The 15,332-nt window shown below is 37.2% G+C and overlaps 1 protein-coding gene across 1 annotated transcript in view; it reads left to right on the top strand.

Annotated features, from left to right (window-relative positions):
• The window catches only part of tmeff2a (transmembrane protein with EGF-like and two follistatin-like domains 2a), a 132,917-nt gene that overhangs the window by 10,356 nt on the left and 107,229 nt on the right, over positions 1-15,332 (top strand). Inside the window, exon 2 of the mRNA XM_015053880.1 lies at positions 8,311-8,420. Coding sequence (XP_014909366.1) covers positions 8,311-8,420 — 110 coding nt within the window. The remainder of the gene's footprint in view (positions 1-8,310; positions 8,421-15,332) is intronic.

The following is a 15,332-nucleotide window of genomic DNA, read 5'->3' as shown; positions in this document are numbered from 1 at the left end:
AGATATCAAAAAGCTGAATCATTTGAAGATAGTTTAACATTTTGTGATTTGTTTAAAAGTTGTATGGAGTTTCTAAGTTGGAGGAAGTAGACATAATAAAAGGTCAAAGAGCAGAAAGTTTTTGCTGAATTTGTGGAATTCTGAAGAATTTCAATGAATTTCAATGGGGCTGAAATTCTGACGTTTCAAACTGAAGAGCTAAGTAAGCTCGTTATTTTGTTCTTGGTTATGTATGCACATGTTTTCTCTTGTCCTGCTGATGACTTGTTTTATTGAAATAAATGAAACGAAACATGAAAACTCAGCAGGCTGTAGTTTCTGTTTCCAGCAGCCGGGCTGAAGGGAATCTGATTTTTCCTGGGATTTTTCCGCAGCGTGGCCGTCAGCGTGCCAGCTGCCTGACCGCCAGCCTCTCTGCCATCTTTTTGTTTTTTCATTGGCGGCTCTCAGCCCGCCTCATGTGGCCCTCTCCAGGCTGAGGGCATCGTTCGGCGCGCGGCACTCGGCGCGTTGAGGCCTCTCATGTCGGCGCTCTGGGCTCCACGGTGGTATATTTGAGCAGAGAAGTGACTCTGCCAAGCAGCAGGTTGGTTTGCAGCAGCCTGATGAGGCGGCGCCGTGCCAGAGAGGGCTTTTACGAGAGGAAAGGTGTATCGATTGGTGCGCTTCGTTTACAGAGGGTGATGTGCATGAGTGTCCATCATCATGAGGCACGCAGCAGAGAGAGAGGAGGCTTTATGAAACATCTGGCTGCTGATTCTACAGCAGAGAACCAGAAATACACAAAATAATTAAAATTACAAGAACAGAGTCAGACGAGAAGAAAAGACTAATAATACCAGAATAAAGGTCAATAGATATCAGAATAAAGCTGCTATAATACGAGAATAAAGTACAAGACTGAAGTCAAAGTGTAACAAGAATAAAGTAATATTTAAAGACTAAAGTCATATTTTGAGTATAAAGTCATAATATTGCTAAAATACTACTTACAGGAATAAAGTTATAATATTACCAGTATAAAGTTATAAAGTCGTGAGTCTTCATAACTTTTCCTTTCGCCTGTCAACAGAGAACGTTCAAGTTACATTTCAAAATAAGAGCATCAGCTCTTATTTTGATGATATTAGGAGCTAATACCATTAGCTGTGTTAGCAGCTAACAGTAGCGATTTATTACAGATGTTTATTAGTAGAGAAAGCTAAATATAGATAAACAAAATCCATTTTGGTTACTGAAACTGAGATATGTAGTTAAACAAACTATTAATAAAGTAATAAAAATAAAATTATCATTTTAAAAACAATGTTAGAGAAATGATTGTATCCTTAACTTTTATGTTCCTGTTTATCTTCTCAAAGCGATTTCTGCAGACATTTCATCTGAAGTAAAAGCTGCGTTTTATGCAGAAACCGTAATGTTTGGTGAAATTCACGCCGTTCTTCCGGGTTTGGGCGATGTTCCTGGAGGCGGCACCACATGAGCAGAGACAAACACGGGAACAAAACTCCCTCTGTTTGCCTGGAAACTTTAAAAATGACCATCTTTGATGTGCAAACGCAGCTCGGAGTTGTAGTTGCACGGCAGCTTCTCGACTTCAAGCGGCTCCTGAAAGGCGCATTATGAAAACTGGAGCTTCATTTATCGTCTTATCGACGCTGAGGAGTCTGGGAGCTGCTGCAGGTCACGGCTGGCGGCTCCTAGATGAGGTCAACTACCTGAACAAACAAACACTGAAGGTTTCCTGCTGCGCTGCTTCATGAGAGATAATGTAGATGTAGAGCCACAAATAATTCAGCTTTAGAATGAGAACATATTAAAAAACAAGTTTTAAAGGAAACACACAGAAGATACTATTATTATTTACAAATATAAAAAATAAAACATGTATGTAAGTTCAACCTCTCTGCTTCCACTGTAAAGCTCCTACACTGCAAAAACACAAAATCTTACCAAGTCATGTTGTTTGTTTCTAGTGCAAATTTATTAGTAAACTTTAAATAAGACAAAACTAACAAGTAACTTTTCACTAATGTATAAAAGCTTGTTTAAAGTCAATAATTCCTTAATATTGATGATAAAGTTCTAGTTCCAGAGAAAGATTATTTCACTTAGATATTTTCCTCACATTATAAGTAAAATAACCTGCCAGTGAAACTAAAACTTTATCATCAATATTAAAGAATTACTGACTTAAAACAAGTTTCTATATATTAGTGAAAAGTTACTTGTTAGTTTTGAATTCTTTAAAGTTTACTGATATGTTTACACTAGAAACGGGACAGAAATACTTGGTAAGATTTTGTGTTTTTACAGTGTAAAATATAAACTAAAGATAAGACGCACTTTAATGATCGCAGGATTGGAAAATTATTGATCAAATCCATTGATTTTCTGATCAGTATCAGTGTGAGCAGGACGTTTCACGGAAAAATGCCCAAAAAATCTGTGATTATCTCAGGAAAGCATAAATCTCTGCATGTCAACGTTTTAAAAACAGGTGAAAGCTGCACTGAAGTGATGAACAAAAACAATAATACAGCAGAATAAGTTGATAAATAAAAATAAATCATTACAACAGAAAAGTTTCAGGCCTCAATTAAAAGCCATGAAGTCATTTCCTGATTATCTGAAGTTCATCTGTCGACAGATTTTCCAGGCTAGTTTTCATCCAGTCTGAATTTTAACTCCACCGAATGAGGAATCTGGTATTTGTGAGTTTAAATTTAATAAACTCTTAGAGCTCTGTGGATGTTTGTGGGATTTTTCTGTCATACGGAAGCATTTAACTGCCTTTCTTAGTCCTTTCATGGAAAATTTAAAGACAACTTATGAATGTAACATTTTGAGGCCTTAATTTTAGATACACAAAGTTATGACTTTTCATGGATGCACAGACACTCTAGGGCACAAGAGGGAAGATTTTTGATAAAACTGAGCCAGAAAGACTTTCTTCTTCCTGTTTCTCTCAACATGCTTTAAATTGGCAATATTATGTTTTCTAGGCACATAAAAACATTTTATAGCACAATGACTTAACTGTGTTACCCTCAGTTGTTATAAAAATGCTGTATAGATCAAAATAAATTTGACTTTGTAAGTTAACGCCTTCAAATTGGGCCTCTGTCTCTTTAAGAAGCTCCTGCTCTTTCTGAAGCTCCGCCTTCAGGAAGTCATCCTACATGGCTCCTTATTTAACCCTTTAGCAAAGTTTTTACCAGCTTTTCACTGAGAAGTAGCTCCTATAATGAGATCTATTGGCTGCTGGCTAGTCTGAAGGAACTGAAAGGGGGAGGAGCTTGGTACACCCAGGCATTTTGCACAGCTGGATGGTTGCCATGGAGATTAAAAGATTTCCCAAACATACATGAAAGAATCGAGTCAAGTCAAAGGAATAACATTATAACCTGATTTAAAGCTACAAAAAGTTGATTTTACATGATGCTGCCCCTTTAAATCTCATCCTGACTGGACTCTGAATAAATCCGACGTATTTCGGTTGTAAAGTCCTCCTGACAAAAAACTGTACACTTTGGTAGCATCGCTAACATCAGGATCTGAGCCGATTTTCTGTCTGATTTGACATCTGCCACTGAAACACAATCCTGAGTAATGAGAGAAGAGTTAACTTCCTGTCAACGCCGTCCTCTGTCTCTGGGAGACACGAGACGCAACAAACAGAAACGGCGAACAAAGATGGAGGAACGTCAGAGAAAACAGAAAAGTGGGAGCGGTTTTAATTTCCCTCGTTAAGCTGCAGCTGAAAAGCAGCTCCTGACGTGTTCAGTCACATTTAATCTGAAACATATCAGATATTTTCTGCTGTTTGACATCTGAATGCACAGATTATGTCATAAAGGATGAGTTATTTCATGTTCTCTGTCACTGCTGGTTAGGCAACAAGGAGGGCAAGTTTTATTTATTTTTACATTAGAGCAAAATGGCTGGAGGCTTTTTCTGAAATAATACATGAACAAAAATAATTACCTAATAATAGGAATTAGTGGGAAAAAATGTTTCAGTGATTGTAATTAGAGGATGCAACGCATTAAGATGCTTTGTTAACTGAAGAATAATAATCATATCCTGAGGTCAGCCAGGATTCAGAGCTTTATTTCTGTTTCTCCTGCAGTCGTTTAGTTTCTCCTTCTAACTAACTTAGATCTGCAGAGCGGAAATGTCCGTGACGAAGCTCCTAGATGAACCAAAACAACGTCAGCCAGCCGATTGCTTTCTGTCAGCAAATGTTCTTCTGACCTGAAGTGTTTCATCAGTTTCCCTTCCACCAATAAACCTGTTTACGATCACAGAAATAAAATTTAAAAAAACTTAATACCCATGATTCATTTACCTTATAGTGACTGTGTATGTATGGAAGTTTCACCAATTCAAATTTAAGTCTTTATAAGACAAATATGAATAAAATTTAAGATGTAAATCACAACAGAAACTTACAAAAAATGCCACAGTATAAATATATAAACTGTGATATTTCTGGGCTCGTTTTATGGCATGCCACAACACAGTAAGGAACCACATCCATTTGAAGTGCAGAACTTTTATTGTGGTTTGTCAACTACTTCCACTAGATGGCGCTTTTTCACAAAAACATACTAAAAAAAGATACAGTTTAGTAAATAAATAAATATACAAAAGGTAATCATACACAATAACAAACAATGTTACATGACGACAGTGTTGCCTCTTAAATATGGCATATAGCCCTCTAGCTAGCTAGCTAGCAAGTATTAGCAGCTTTTTGCCTCAAACACGTCGAGTCAAAGATCTCAGTGAGTGAAAATATCTGCATGTGACTCAACCTGCTGTCTGATAGGTTCTTTTTCTCATGGGACTTTTTTATGTGAACACACAAGATTAAATAACAAACTTGAGTTATTTAAAGCCAACGTACATTTTCTTTAATGAATTTAAGACATTTTAAGGCTTTTTAAGAATGGATGGACACCATGCTATTCAGTGGCATATATGCTACATACAACAATATGTTGCAAACTCTGGTTGTTTTTGGTGCATTTCTTCAGATGGCGACAGCAGCTGAGGGAGGAAATGGAGAGTCTTGTATCATATGGTCACAATATGGCGATAGAGGTGATGTAGTACCCAGAAACTGTACTCAGGTAAAAGTAGAAATACTTCAACATGTTTTAAGCAAGTAAAAGTAAAAAGTAGCCGTCCAAAAAATTACTCAGGTAAGAGTAAAAAAGTATTTGGTAAAAAGTTTACTCAAGTACTGGGTATCTGATCAAATGATCAATAATTTAATATTTAAAAAGCACATCATCAGAAGGACCAAAATATAAAGTTAAGTTGAAATTTTATTTTAAGGAACAAAATGACAATAATTCATATAACAAACAATAACAAAATCAGGCAAAAGAAAATATTTCCAAATCAGTTTCTTTCAATAAAAAACTTATGAAACTTTAACTAAATCTGCAGGTGTTTGTCTGAGTCTGGTGGATTTTTGGTTAAAACATGTTTGATTTTCATTCAGTGGGAAGAAAATCCAGAAATTTCACTCAAGTAAGAGCAGAAATACTTTATGATAAAGTTACTCAAGTAAAAGTAAAAAGTAAAAATACCCCTGAAGTTAAATTTTTTTCACTTAAGTTACTAAAGTGAATGTGCAGCTGTGGTTGTGTTTTTGTGGATGTCCAGTCTTGGTTCTGGTTCTGGTATCGGGTTTAGCTGGTGGCTTTAAACTGCCTGTAAATCTGTCCTGTTGTCTTTCTCTCTGCATCAGGATGGAGCAGCAACGTCTCTCCAGCTTCATCCTCAACAACCCGAAACGTCGAGTCTGCATCAGCTGGACGATGCTTTAAAAATAACCTCTGCTCTCCTATTTTAAATCAGAAATGAAGGACATGCCTCTGCCCCCAACAAAAACGTTTCCATCTCCTGTCAGCTAGAATCTGTCTGAATGTAAACCACTTTGCTTTCTAAATGGCTTCATGTACATAGGGGCGGCTTCTTGTAAGCAATCATTCCAGGTAGACAAATCGCCCTGAGCTGAGTGTCTCCTGCTCGTATGACTGTGATTTGATTCGGAATGTCATTTGAGATTCATAACACGGCCTGAATTGGATCATGTCCCAGCACCGTGCCCTGAGAGTCCGCCAGCATTCAAACAAGCAACTTAAAGAAACGCAGGAAAATAATGCTCTCCAAAAGCAACCAAAAAACATCCTTAAGGTTGTTATTTTAGTGACACAATTAAATACAATGAGTTGAAATAGAAATATAGTATTTGTAATAAAGTAACTGTTTCAGTAATTTATGAAATACAAAAGTAAATGAATGCTTAAATGCGTAGTTAAAATTAAATGTACAATATGTATATAAGCATGTATAATTATTGCAGTATTATATTATTTCAAATATTTCAGCATATATTTAAATATTTCAGAATATTGTGTTTAAGTATGATGGCGTATTAGGTCCATATTACAACAATGAAGTAAAACACGAGAATAAATAAATAAAATTAAGAATAAAGTCATAATATTAGGAGATTAAAGTCGTATGAGAGTTGAAACACTATGAAAGTATAGTCATATTATGAATATAGTTTTATGGCTTTATGCCCATAATATTTCGACTTTATTCTCGTAATTTTTATTAATTTTTTTAGAATGGCCATAATACTCAGTTATATTTAGGCCACCTCACCATGCCTGTACCGATTATTGTGAATGATTCGAGTACCTCGATTATTAAAATTCCTCGAGTCAAATTATCTCCCTGTCAGCTTCGTTAAATTATGTTTTATTTTTTAGCTCACCGTGTTCCAGCCGGGTGATTGTTTTTGTGGCACCACGCTCTCACTTCCGGCTATGAGTGACGAATGCTAAGTGCTGCTAACATGTCCAGTTGCATAGTTCGATCCGGTGCATCCTGGTGGATTTCATTGATCGATAACAATCTGCGGGTTTTAATCGTTTTTCGGTGTATCAATAGGCATTTTTAAAATAACTGGCGCGATGGACGGAACACAGTAGCCTTTCTCTTCCGGTGTTCTGACTATTTGTGCTACCCAACAACCCGTCCTACTTCGTGGTAATGCGCATGCGCGCAGCTATGGTTGGAGCGATAGAGCGCGGTAGGTGATTTATACAGGTGGAACAGATAGACATAGACATAATATAAGAAATTATATTATTATTTATTACTATTATTATTATTATTACTTATATTATGTCTATGCAGATAGACGGAACGGCTTCTGAAGCCGATGGTTAGCTTCAATATGGCTTTATAAACCACTGGAAAATAATATCATGCCGGTCACAACAAATCCGTGGCGGAGCGCAGTGTGGCCGTACATGTTTTTCTGTTCCGTTGCTAACATGGACACAAAAGCTACAAATGGCTGGGCGAAGTCAGAGTTAATCTGTTAAACTGACTGAAGATGAATACATAAACTAGAAACTAGAGATTAGACATTTTTATAAGTGTCTTTGTGAACCTGCTGCTTTTTATTATTAAACTGAATATAACTCCGTTTTTTGTATAATTTTTTGTCCAGATTAATTTAAAGATTGAGATACTATTGTAAGAAGTTAATTTTCTAAACTACAGAAAAGTAATTGTTAGGGAAGCACAAATATGAAAAAATTGGGCTGATGTTGATCTCCAATATTAATACCGCTGTTATTTCAGTATTTACCAATATTTTATTTTATGACATTTTTTTTAATTTTGTTTATTGATTAACTGTCAGAATAATTGATAGATTAATAAAATAATTGTTTACAGCAGCCCTATACATCTTGTCATCAGTTAGCGGGTCAAGCTAACTCTGTTGTAGAGAAATAGATTGATCTGCAGTAAAACTGTTGTTCAGATTAACCAATCAGGTTCAAGCTTATTGGTTAATCAGACCAGAACCAGAAGACCAGAGACGTCTGGACAGTTGATGAAACAGCAGCAGATGTTAAATATATATTTAGTGCAAATCTGTTCAGAGATTTTCAGAGATTTATAAACTGACAGACGTATTTTAAAGTTTATTCTCTGACCTGTGAAAACACTGTTGCAATAATCAGTGCGATAAAGATAAACGCATGGATGAGTTTCTCTATATCTAGCTGAAATGTTAGTCCTGTTAATGTTCTTCAGGTGATAGAAGGCCGACTTTCTAACTGTCTTTTTGTGACTCTGAAGGTTCAGCTCTGATCTCTAATCTCTGGCTGAAATAACTGAATCTGGGCTGACTCTAGATGGTTCCTCTTTGGGTCCAAAGATAATAACTTAAGGTTTTATGTTTGTTTTTGACTTCCTGTGCTTCAGGTTTTGATGACCGGGACACGGACCTATTCTTGTGCGACACCAACACCTGCAAGTTTGACGGGGAGTGCCTAAGAATTGGGAATATGGTGACGTGCATTTGTGACTTTAAGGTAAGAAGATAATCTGGTTCCAGATTGTAAAGAAGTTCTTACATCTGCTGGTTGGAGAATTAGTGACTGTTTTTCATTATCTGTGTTGTGTATCATTGTCTGTAGCATAATGTTGTGGAAAGAGGCATCAGATTTCAACATAAAGGACTTGAAATGTTTTATTTTGTTTCCTGACTGGTTGATTGAAGTGGTGAAAGATGTGAATTATGCATAAGGTTTTGTTTGGCATGCGGGTAAAGGTCGATTTATGTTTTGGATGTTTGCATTTTGATCTTGTTTGGCTCTTTTGCTTTGTTTTTATAAGTGGAATCAGAATTTTGTTTGAGTTTGAGACGTTTAGGGTGACACACATGCTTCATGTTTACCTCCAGAAGAGAGAAACCGTCAGTACAGATGGAAACACGTTGCTCCTGGAGCAGCTGAACTACAAATGATTGACAGCTTGACATTAATCCAGCAGCTGTCAAAGATGGCTGACCTAGCGCTACACTGCGGTCATGGCTCTTCCTCACCTCCACAGCAGAAAAATACCAATGGGCTTGGATTTAATTTTCTCAACATTTTGCACCTTTTCTTGCTAAAAGGACTAGCTATTAGCATCTGTTTTTAATTGGTTGGCTTCAGCAGTGGGCACATTTCTGCTAATAGTAGGGCTAATTTTCAGCTTGGCGCTTTAGCTAAATCTTGATCTTTGAATTAGATTTTTCCAGATAAACTCTAAGTGCTAATTTACTTTGTAAACTTTCAGTTGAATCTTTGTTGGCATTTTGGTTTTTGTTCGACTTTCTCCTCTTTCTCCATTTGATCTTCCTCGTCTTCATTTCCTCTCATTCCGATTTCAAAGCGCTTCGGTTCAAATTGGAGTTGTAAATTTTTATTTTTGCACAAAAATTACTATTCTAGATTGACAGAGCTAGCTAGCGCTGTAGCACCTAGCATACGATATCTACCCAGAATGCATTGCAGTGTAAACAAAATGGCGACGACCGTTTGGTAATATTTTATTTAAATTTCTACAAACTAAACAGCCTACAATATTTTCAACTGTATTATTACATCTGAAATAAATGTTTCTAAAATAAAGTTAAAACTCTTTAACACGAGGATGTGCAAACATTTCTGGACACAAAACTGGCAAATTTAAAATGAGTTTATTGCATTTATTGTATTTCTGTCATAATAAGGGTAGGGATGATACATTTACCTCAAAATTACTGGTGTAACTACTATTATTATGTTTGATACCATTTTCAAGTGATATATTGTTAATAATAATAATAGCAGTTAATCTTCTCACAGACTAATAAACTTTCACTTTGTAAAGAGAAATTAACATAGAAACTGAAAGATAATTTAAATATCCAAAATAAAACGCAACCAAAAGCATTAAATAAAAAGTAAATAAAAACCAAACACAACCAAAACCATGAATAAAATTATGGTTTCTTTAAAAACATATATTTTTGAGACCATTTTCAATTAATATATTGATCAATTAAAACAATTAAAACATTTCTTTTTTTGTCAATCAGTTATTTTCCGTTTTGTTATTTGTGATCTGGGGAACGAGCAAAATCATTTCAAGGTCCTCAAACGGCCCTTGAACCACACTTTGGACACCAGAGCTTTAACATATTGAATATTTCTGAGGTAAATCGGACCAGTGTGTTCCTGTCACCGTTTCAAAGTTATGACTGATCGTTTCAATGAAATACTAAGTTGGATAATTAGTTAGATTGAAGTCAGACATTTTAATTTCAGTTAGAGTCTTGGTTATTTGCCCCTCCATACTCTTCTTCTTCTTCGTCATAAAAACCCGAGCCACACACACTGCTGTCGGCATTCCTGTGAATTTTTACTGTTCCCTATAATGACTCATACTTCGCTTTAACAACCAAACCTGTAATAAAAAAGAAGCAACCCAGTTATCCCAGTATTGATTCTGGTGTAACATCTACAAGCGTCGCCCAGATGAATGAAGCTGGAGCGGTTTACAGGCGTAGCGCGTCTCCACATCCATCGTTGCTATTGGGACGCCATCAGTCGGGACGCTGACACTCGATTGGCTGGCTTTTATCTCCATTTCCTGCTTCCCTGAGAGGAAACGCTAACAGATGGATGACATTACGGCTTCATTCGTCTGCTGCTGATGCTGCTGGTTTCTCCCAGCAGATTACCTGAAAGTTTCTGTCCTGACATGGTGCGAGTCTGAGGTCGACTCAGATGTGTGTGTTCTGGGTTTGTTTGCGCGGCGGTTTCTGATTTATTTCGTCAGCCGGAGTAAACGTGACCTTCGTGACGCCATCAATCACTCTCAATCAGTGTCAGATAAACGCGATTTTCCTCCTGTTGGCAGTTTGTTCAGGCCGATCAGGGGAGACGTGGGATAAATCCTCATCCCGGATGGATTTCCTCTACAGCAGGGATGTTCAAGGTGTGGTGCGGGGGCCATTTGCGGCCTCTGGATGATTTTGTTTGGCCCCTGGGTCCACAATACATAAAATCTTCATATATTTATTAATTTACATACAAAACAAACTATTTTTATTTGATTAACATGGTTGTCCCAAAAGAGGTCTTAGAAATATTTAGTTGTCATTTAAAACAACAACTGTGCAAAACCCCGCTTATATTTTGGATCAACAACGATTTACCAAAATTTGACTACTTTGCTTTATACACTGTTATATATTTATAAAATATATTTGGCGCAGGCAATATGAATTTCATCAAAGGGTCAGATTTGGCCGGATTTCTTTTAGAGTTTTTTTTTTTTTTTTTACAGTTTGGCTTTGGGGGGTTTGGCTGGTCGTCTTTGGGGGGTTTGGCTGGTCGTCTTTTGGGAGTTTGGCTGGTCGTCTTTGGGGAGTTTGGCTGGTCGGCTTTGGGGAGTTTGGCTGGTCGGCTTTGGGGAGTTTGGCTGGTCGTCTTTGGGGAGTTTGGCTGGTTTTGGGGTTGTAGGGGGACTTAAGCTGGTTGTTTTACAGTTGTGCTGTTTTTTGTTGTTTTTGGGCTGGAAACTACCAGTCAGATCTGGCAACCTGTGCCTCTTTCTCTCCCTCATGCTCAAAATGCATGCAGGGCGCTCTGTGAAGAGGAAGTGAGTTTGATGTGGTTGAATCAATGGACACTATTCATTGCCAAGAAGCATTAGAGTCACCACAAACTGACTGGAAGAAACCGAGTCTTTCTCTTACCGCTGCGATCCGACGTACTTCAACGCCGCATTTGTCTAGAAGCGATTCATTGTTTTATTTTCACCGTTTCCCTGGATGCCTGCGGTAATCACGTAGCATTTCCTCCTAATTCCTCTCATAACATCTGTTGGGAAAGCTTTAGTTTCCTGGTTTGGTTATGTTAATGCCAGGTCACATTGCCGATTCCCAAAGGGCTCGTCCACTCTAAAAATATGTGCGCTCACGGAGCTGTGCAGCACTTGAGCTGAAACAGAATAAAGAGCACATTTTACTGCTCTGTCTGATGCTCTGTAATGTAATGTTTGAGCTGTGAGTCATAAAAAAATTCTTTGAACAACCCACTAACCACATAAAGTACTCCACTCGATTTATTATGCTTCAAATGACATTGAAGAATATAATTTATGCATCAAACATTGTTTTAGAAAGATTGCTTTGAAATATTGTTTGTACTCCCATTTCCACAGAAATATTATAAAAAGCTATGTTTGTTTATTTACATTATATAGAAATATGGGAATAGCAACTTTGTGCCAAAAAACTCAGAAATTTTCTGGAAAAAAACAAGGACAAATTGTCGACTTCTGAAACATGCTGAAACTCTGCTGGGGTTGCTAGGTAACATGCAGAACTCTGCTGGGGTTGCTAGGTAACAGGGAGTTCCTGCTGATTTATGATCAGATTAAAACGGCTAATTTTCCAGACACCAAAAATATTAACTCATTGCCAAAAACAGTTGGATGTTCTTTTAAGAACTTGGGCTGTTTGTAGAAGCTGCAGAAACACAAATAGAAGTACAAAAATGTGCAAAATGTGAATTTTCCATCAGATGTCCCTGTCAACCATGTTATGAAAAATTTCCAAAACTCCTAAAAGGTTTTTCTATAAACTTTCAAAGATTAAGCTGAAACATGTTGACTTTTGGAGCTAGGTAATTTCCTTGTTTTCTTGGAAATTACTGAAATAAATCAAAAATATTTCATTTTTGATTAATATAAAAAATTTTTGTATCTACAATGGCCGTGGTAAGTTGCAACATTTGGTACATTTCCAGCTGCCGTGGTTCTCTTTCTCCCTGAGAAATGATCCCTGAGTCTCAAATAATCCAAACCCTTTGAGAAACCTGTTCCCCTCCTCGCCTGTGGGGGCACTACACCAAGAACCACTGAAGGAAATGGCATAAAAACCTCTGAAGAAGAAACCAAGCGCAACAAAGTGTAAACAAAGTTGGAGTGGGGTCAGACTTTAACGATTGTAGAATTGTTGATAGCAAAAGACCACAAGCCATTTCAAATGCTAGCGCTAGGCTAAAGCCAACATGTTTGTTTTGGTTGTATTTTCCCAGAATGCCCTGCATTGTAATCCACTTACTGCTTTTGGAGCGGTCTCTGGTCTGCTTGGCATTCATATATGCATTCGAACCACACCAGAGTTCACTTCAACTGAACCCAGACTGACGTTTATAGGTGGATCAGAGTTTGATTTCTGGTCTGATTAGCATTCAGACCAAATGTCCGTTTGTCTAGAACTGGACTTTCTAGGCAAACGGACTGGAGTTGGATTAAATCAGAATAAGTTATAAGTTATAACTTACAGTTATAACTTAGAAAACCAGTAGCATTTGTAGCTTTAAAGCTAATTTCACAGTAACCACTAATGAATGATGATTCCCGCTCATTTTGTGTTAAAACACAAAGCAAACCTGTTTACAAATAAATATTGAACAGCTCTACATGTTTGATTGATTTAATAAATTATAAACCATCATAAGTTTAAATAATTTGCTCTTGCAGCATTTCATTATGTCTTACCAGGTATTTTGATTAGTTTCTAGTGCAAATATCTCAATACACTTAAAATAAAACATAAGTACCACAAGCCAAGTGCTTTATTTCTGGAAAACTAAACATGTTTGGAATAAAGTCATGACCAGTTTAACCTGCTAAAGTCTATCATGTTGGCAGCACATTCAGAAAGCTTCCTGCTTGTTTTAATGCAGCCTGACCTCAAATCTCTCCCACCTAATGTTACACTGGAATGCTAACTGTTGATGCTAACGGTGTGACGTTGATGGGAGGGTGGAAGGGCAGCGCGACCTTCAAATCAGGAGACGAGAGAAGGTTTTGTTGTTCTTTCCCAGATCACACATGAGGTAACAGTTTCACGGCTCTGATCCCAGCAGCAACAAAGTAGCTCTGCCCCCTGATTCTCCCAGGATCGGCTGGTAAAGATAGCAGACCTCGTTCCATATATTTGCATCCCATCAAGCACCGTGTGAGCGGACTGGAGGTCTTTACAAAAATATTATTGATCTTAAAATGTGTGTCAGTAAACACATTTATAAAAACCTATGTTTAATAAATTAATTGTTATTAATCTGGTCTGCCTGTTTAGGAATAGTTTAACAGGAACATATTATGGAAAATAAAAATTTTCTGTACTTCTATTTGGATCTCTGCTTCTACAAACAGCCCACACATAAAAACAAACAAACAAACAAACAAACAAAAAAAACATCTAGCTTTTTTGGCAGTTCATGTCTTTTGGTGTCTGGAAAATGAGCCGTTTTAAAAACCTCCAAAATGTAAAGTCACAAAGCAGCAGGAACATCCCGTTACTTAGCAACTCCAGCAGAGTTCTCCTTGTTACCTAGCAACCAAAGCTGAGTTCCAGCACATTTGGTCAGCTGGTTTAACTGCAGTTCAGTGGTAAAACACGAGTTTTATTGTTGACTTACCATGCAGAAGCCACTTGCTGCATTCTCGTTGGTTGTTCAGGAGGCTCTACTAATGCTTTTCAAAGATGTACGGTTGTATAATGGCGCATCTGTTTGCAGCCATTTTCACATGCCGATTTTGAGCTACCCTGGAACACAGTGCAGGAGTAACGTAAGTTTGCTTCCCTGTTCAGGCAGTTTGATGGAGAAACCCATTTAAAAACTGTAGCTGCCTTTGCATTAAGGAATGTACTTCACAAATTTAAATTACAAAAATAGATGGAAAACCTCAGGTTTTTTTTCGATAGAAGCCTCATCAGTAGATTAAGTCTGTAGAGCTTTAAATCAATATGTAGTTTCAACTGAATTATTAGAAATCCTGACAATTTCTGACAATCTACTGTTTTTGTAATAAATGTTTTTTTATGAAGTGGAACCCAGGAAGACCAGCCATTGTTACCATGGCAATGGGGATCCAATCAAACAAACAAACTTCATTCCACCTTTTGTCTGTCTGCCCATCCATCCAACATTGAATATAATCCTTCAGTTATTAGCACTTTCTGTGTTTTTATCCCTCCATCCACTAGCATCAGAGGAATTTTAATTATTTAGATTTTTCTAAATGCTTTAAATTCAAAACATGGTAAAGCATTGATTATCTTTTGTAAATGTTCCTGGGATCTGAAACTAGAACATTTGTAGAGTTCAATCTCCATGTTGTTCTGCTTCTCATTAAAGTTGAAATCTTGTTACTTCTAACAGCCGCAGAAATATTACAGTTTAATATCTCTGGAGCAGAATGAATCCCGATTAGTCCAGATGAGGTCCACTGCTGTAAAAATAAAGTGTGTGTATATTTTATCTGTTTGGGTGATTTGGGTCAGTTCATTTGTCAGGTAGCTGTCGCCGGCTCTCTGCGGCGCTGCAGTCACCTCTCCTCGTCTGAGAGAGATAAATATACTAATTAAAAGCAGTGGAACGAGCGAGGAGAGGTTC

The sequence above is a fragment of the Poecilia latipinna genome, unplaced genomic scaffold (assembly GCF_001443285.1).
Source record: "Poecilia latipinna isolate Pla-1442-1.1 unplaced genomic scaffold, P_latipinna-1.0 Scaffold1211, whole genome shotgun sequence".
In the NCBI taxonomy this organism is placed as follows: domain Eukaryota; kingdom Metazoa; phylum Chordata; class Actinopteri; order Cyprinodontiformes; family Poeciliidae; genus Poecilia; species Poecilia latipinna.
The sequence above is the reverse complement of the archived record's forward strand: the minus strand, read 5'-3'. Positions and strand labels throughout refer to the sequence as shown.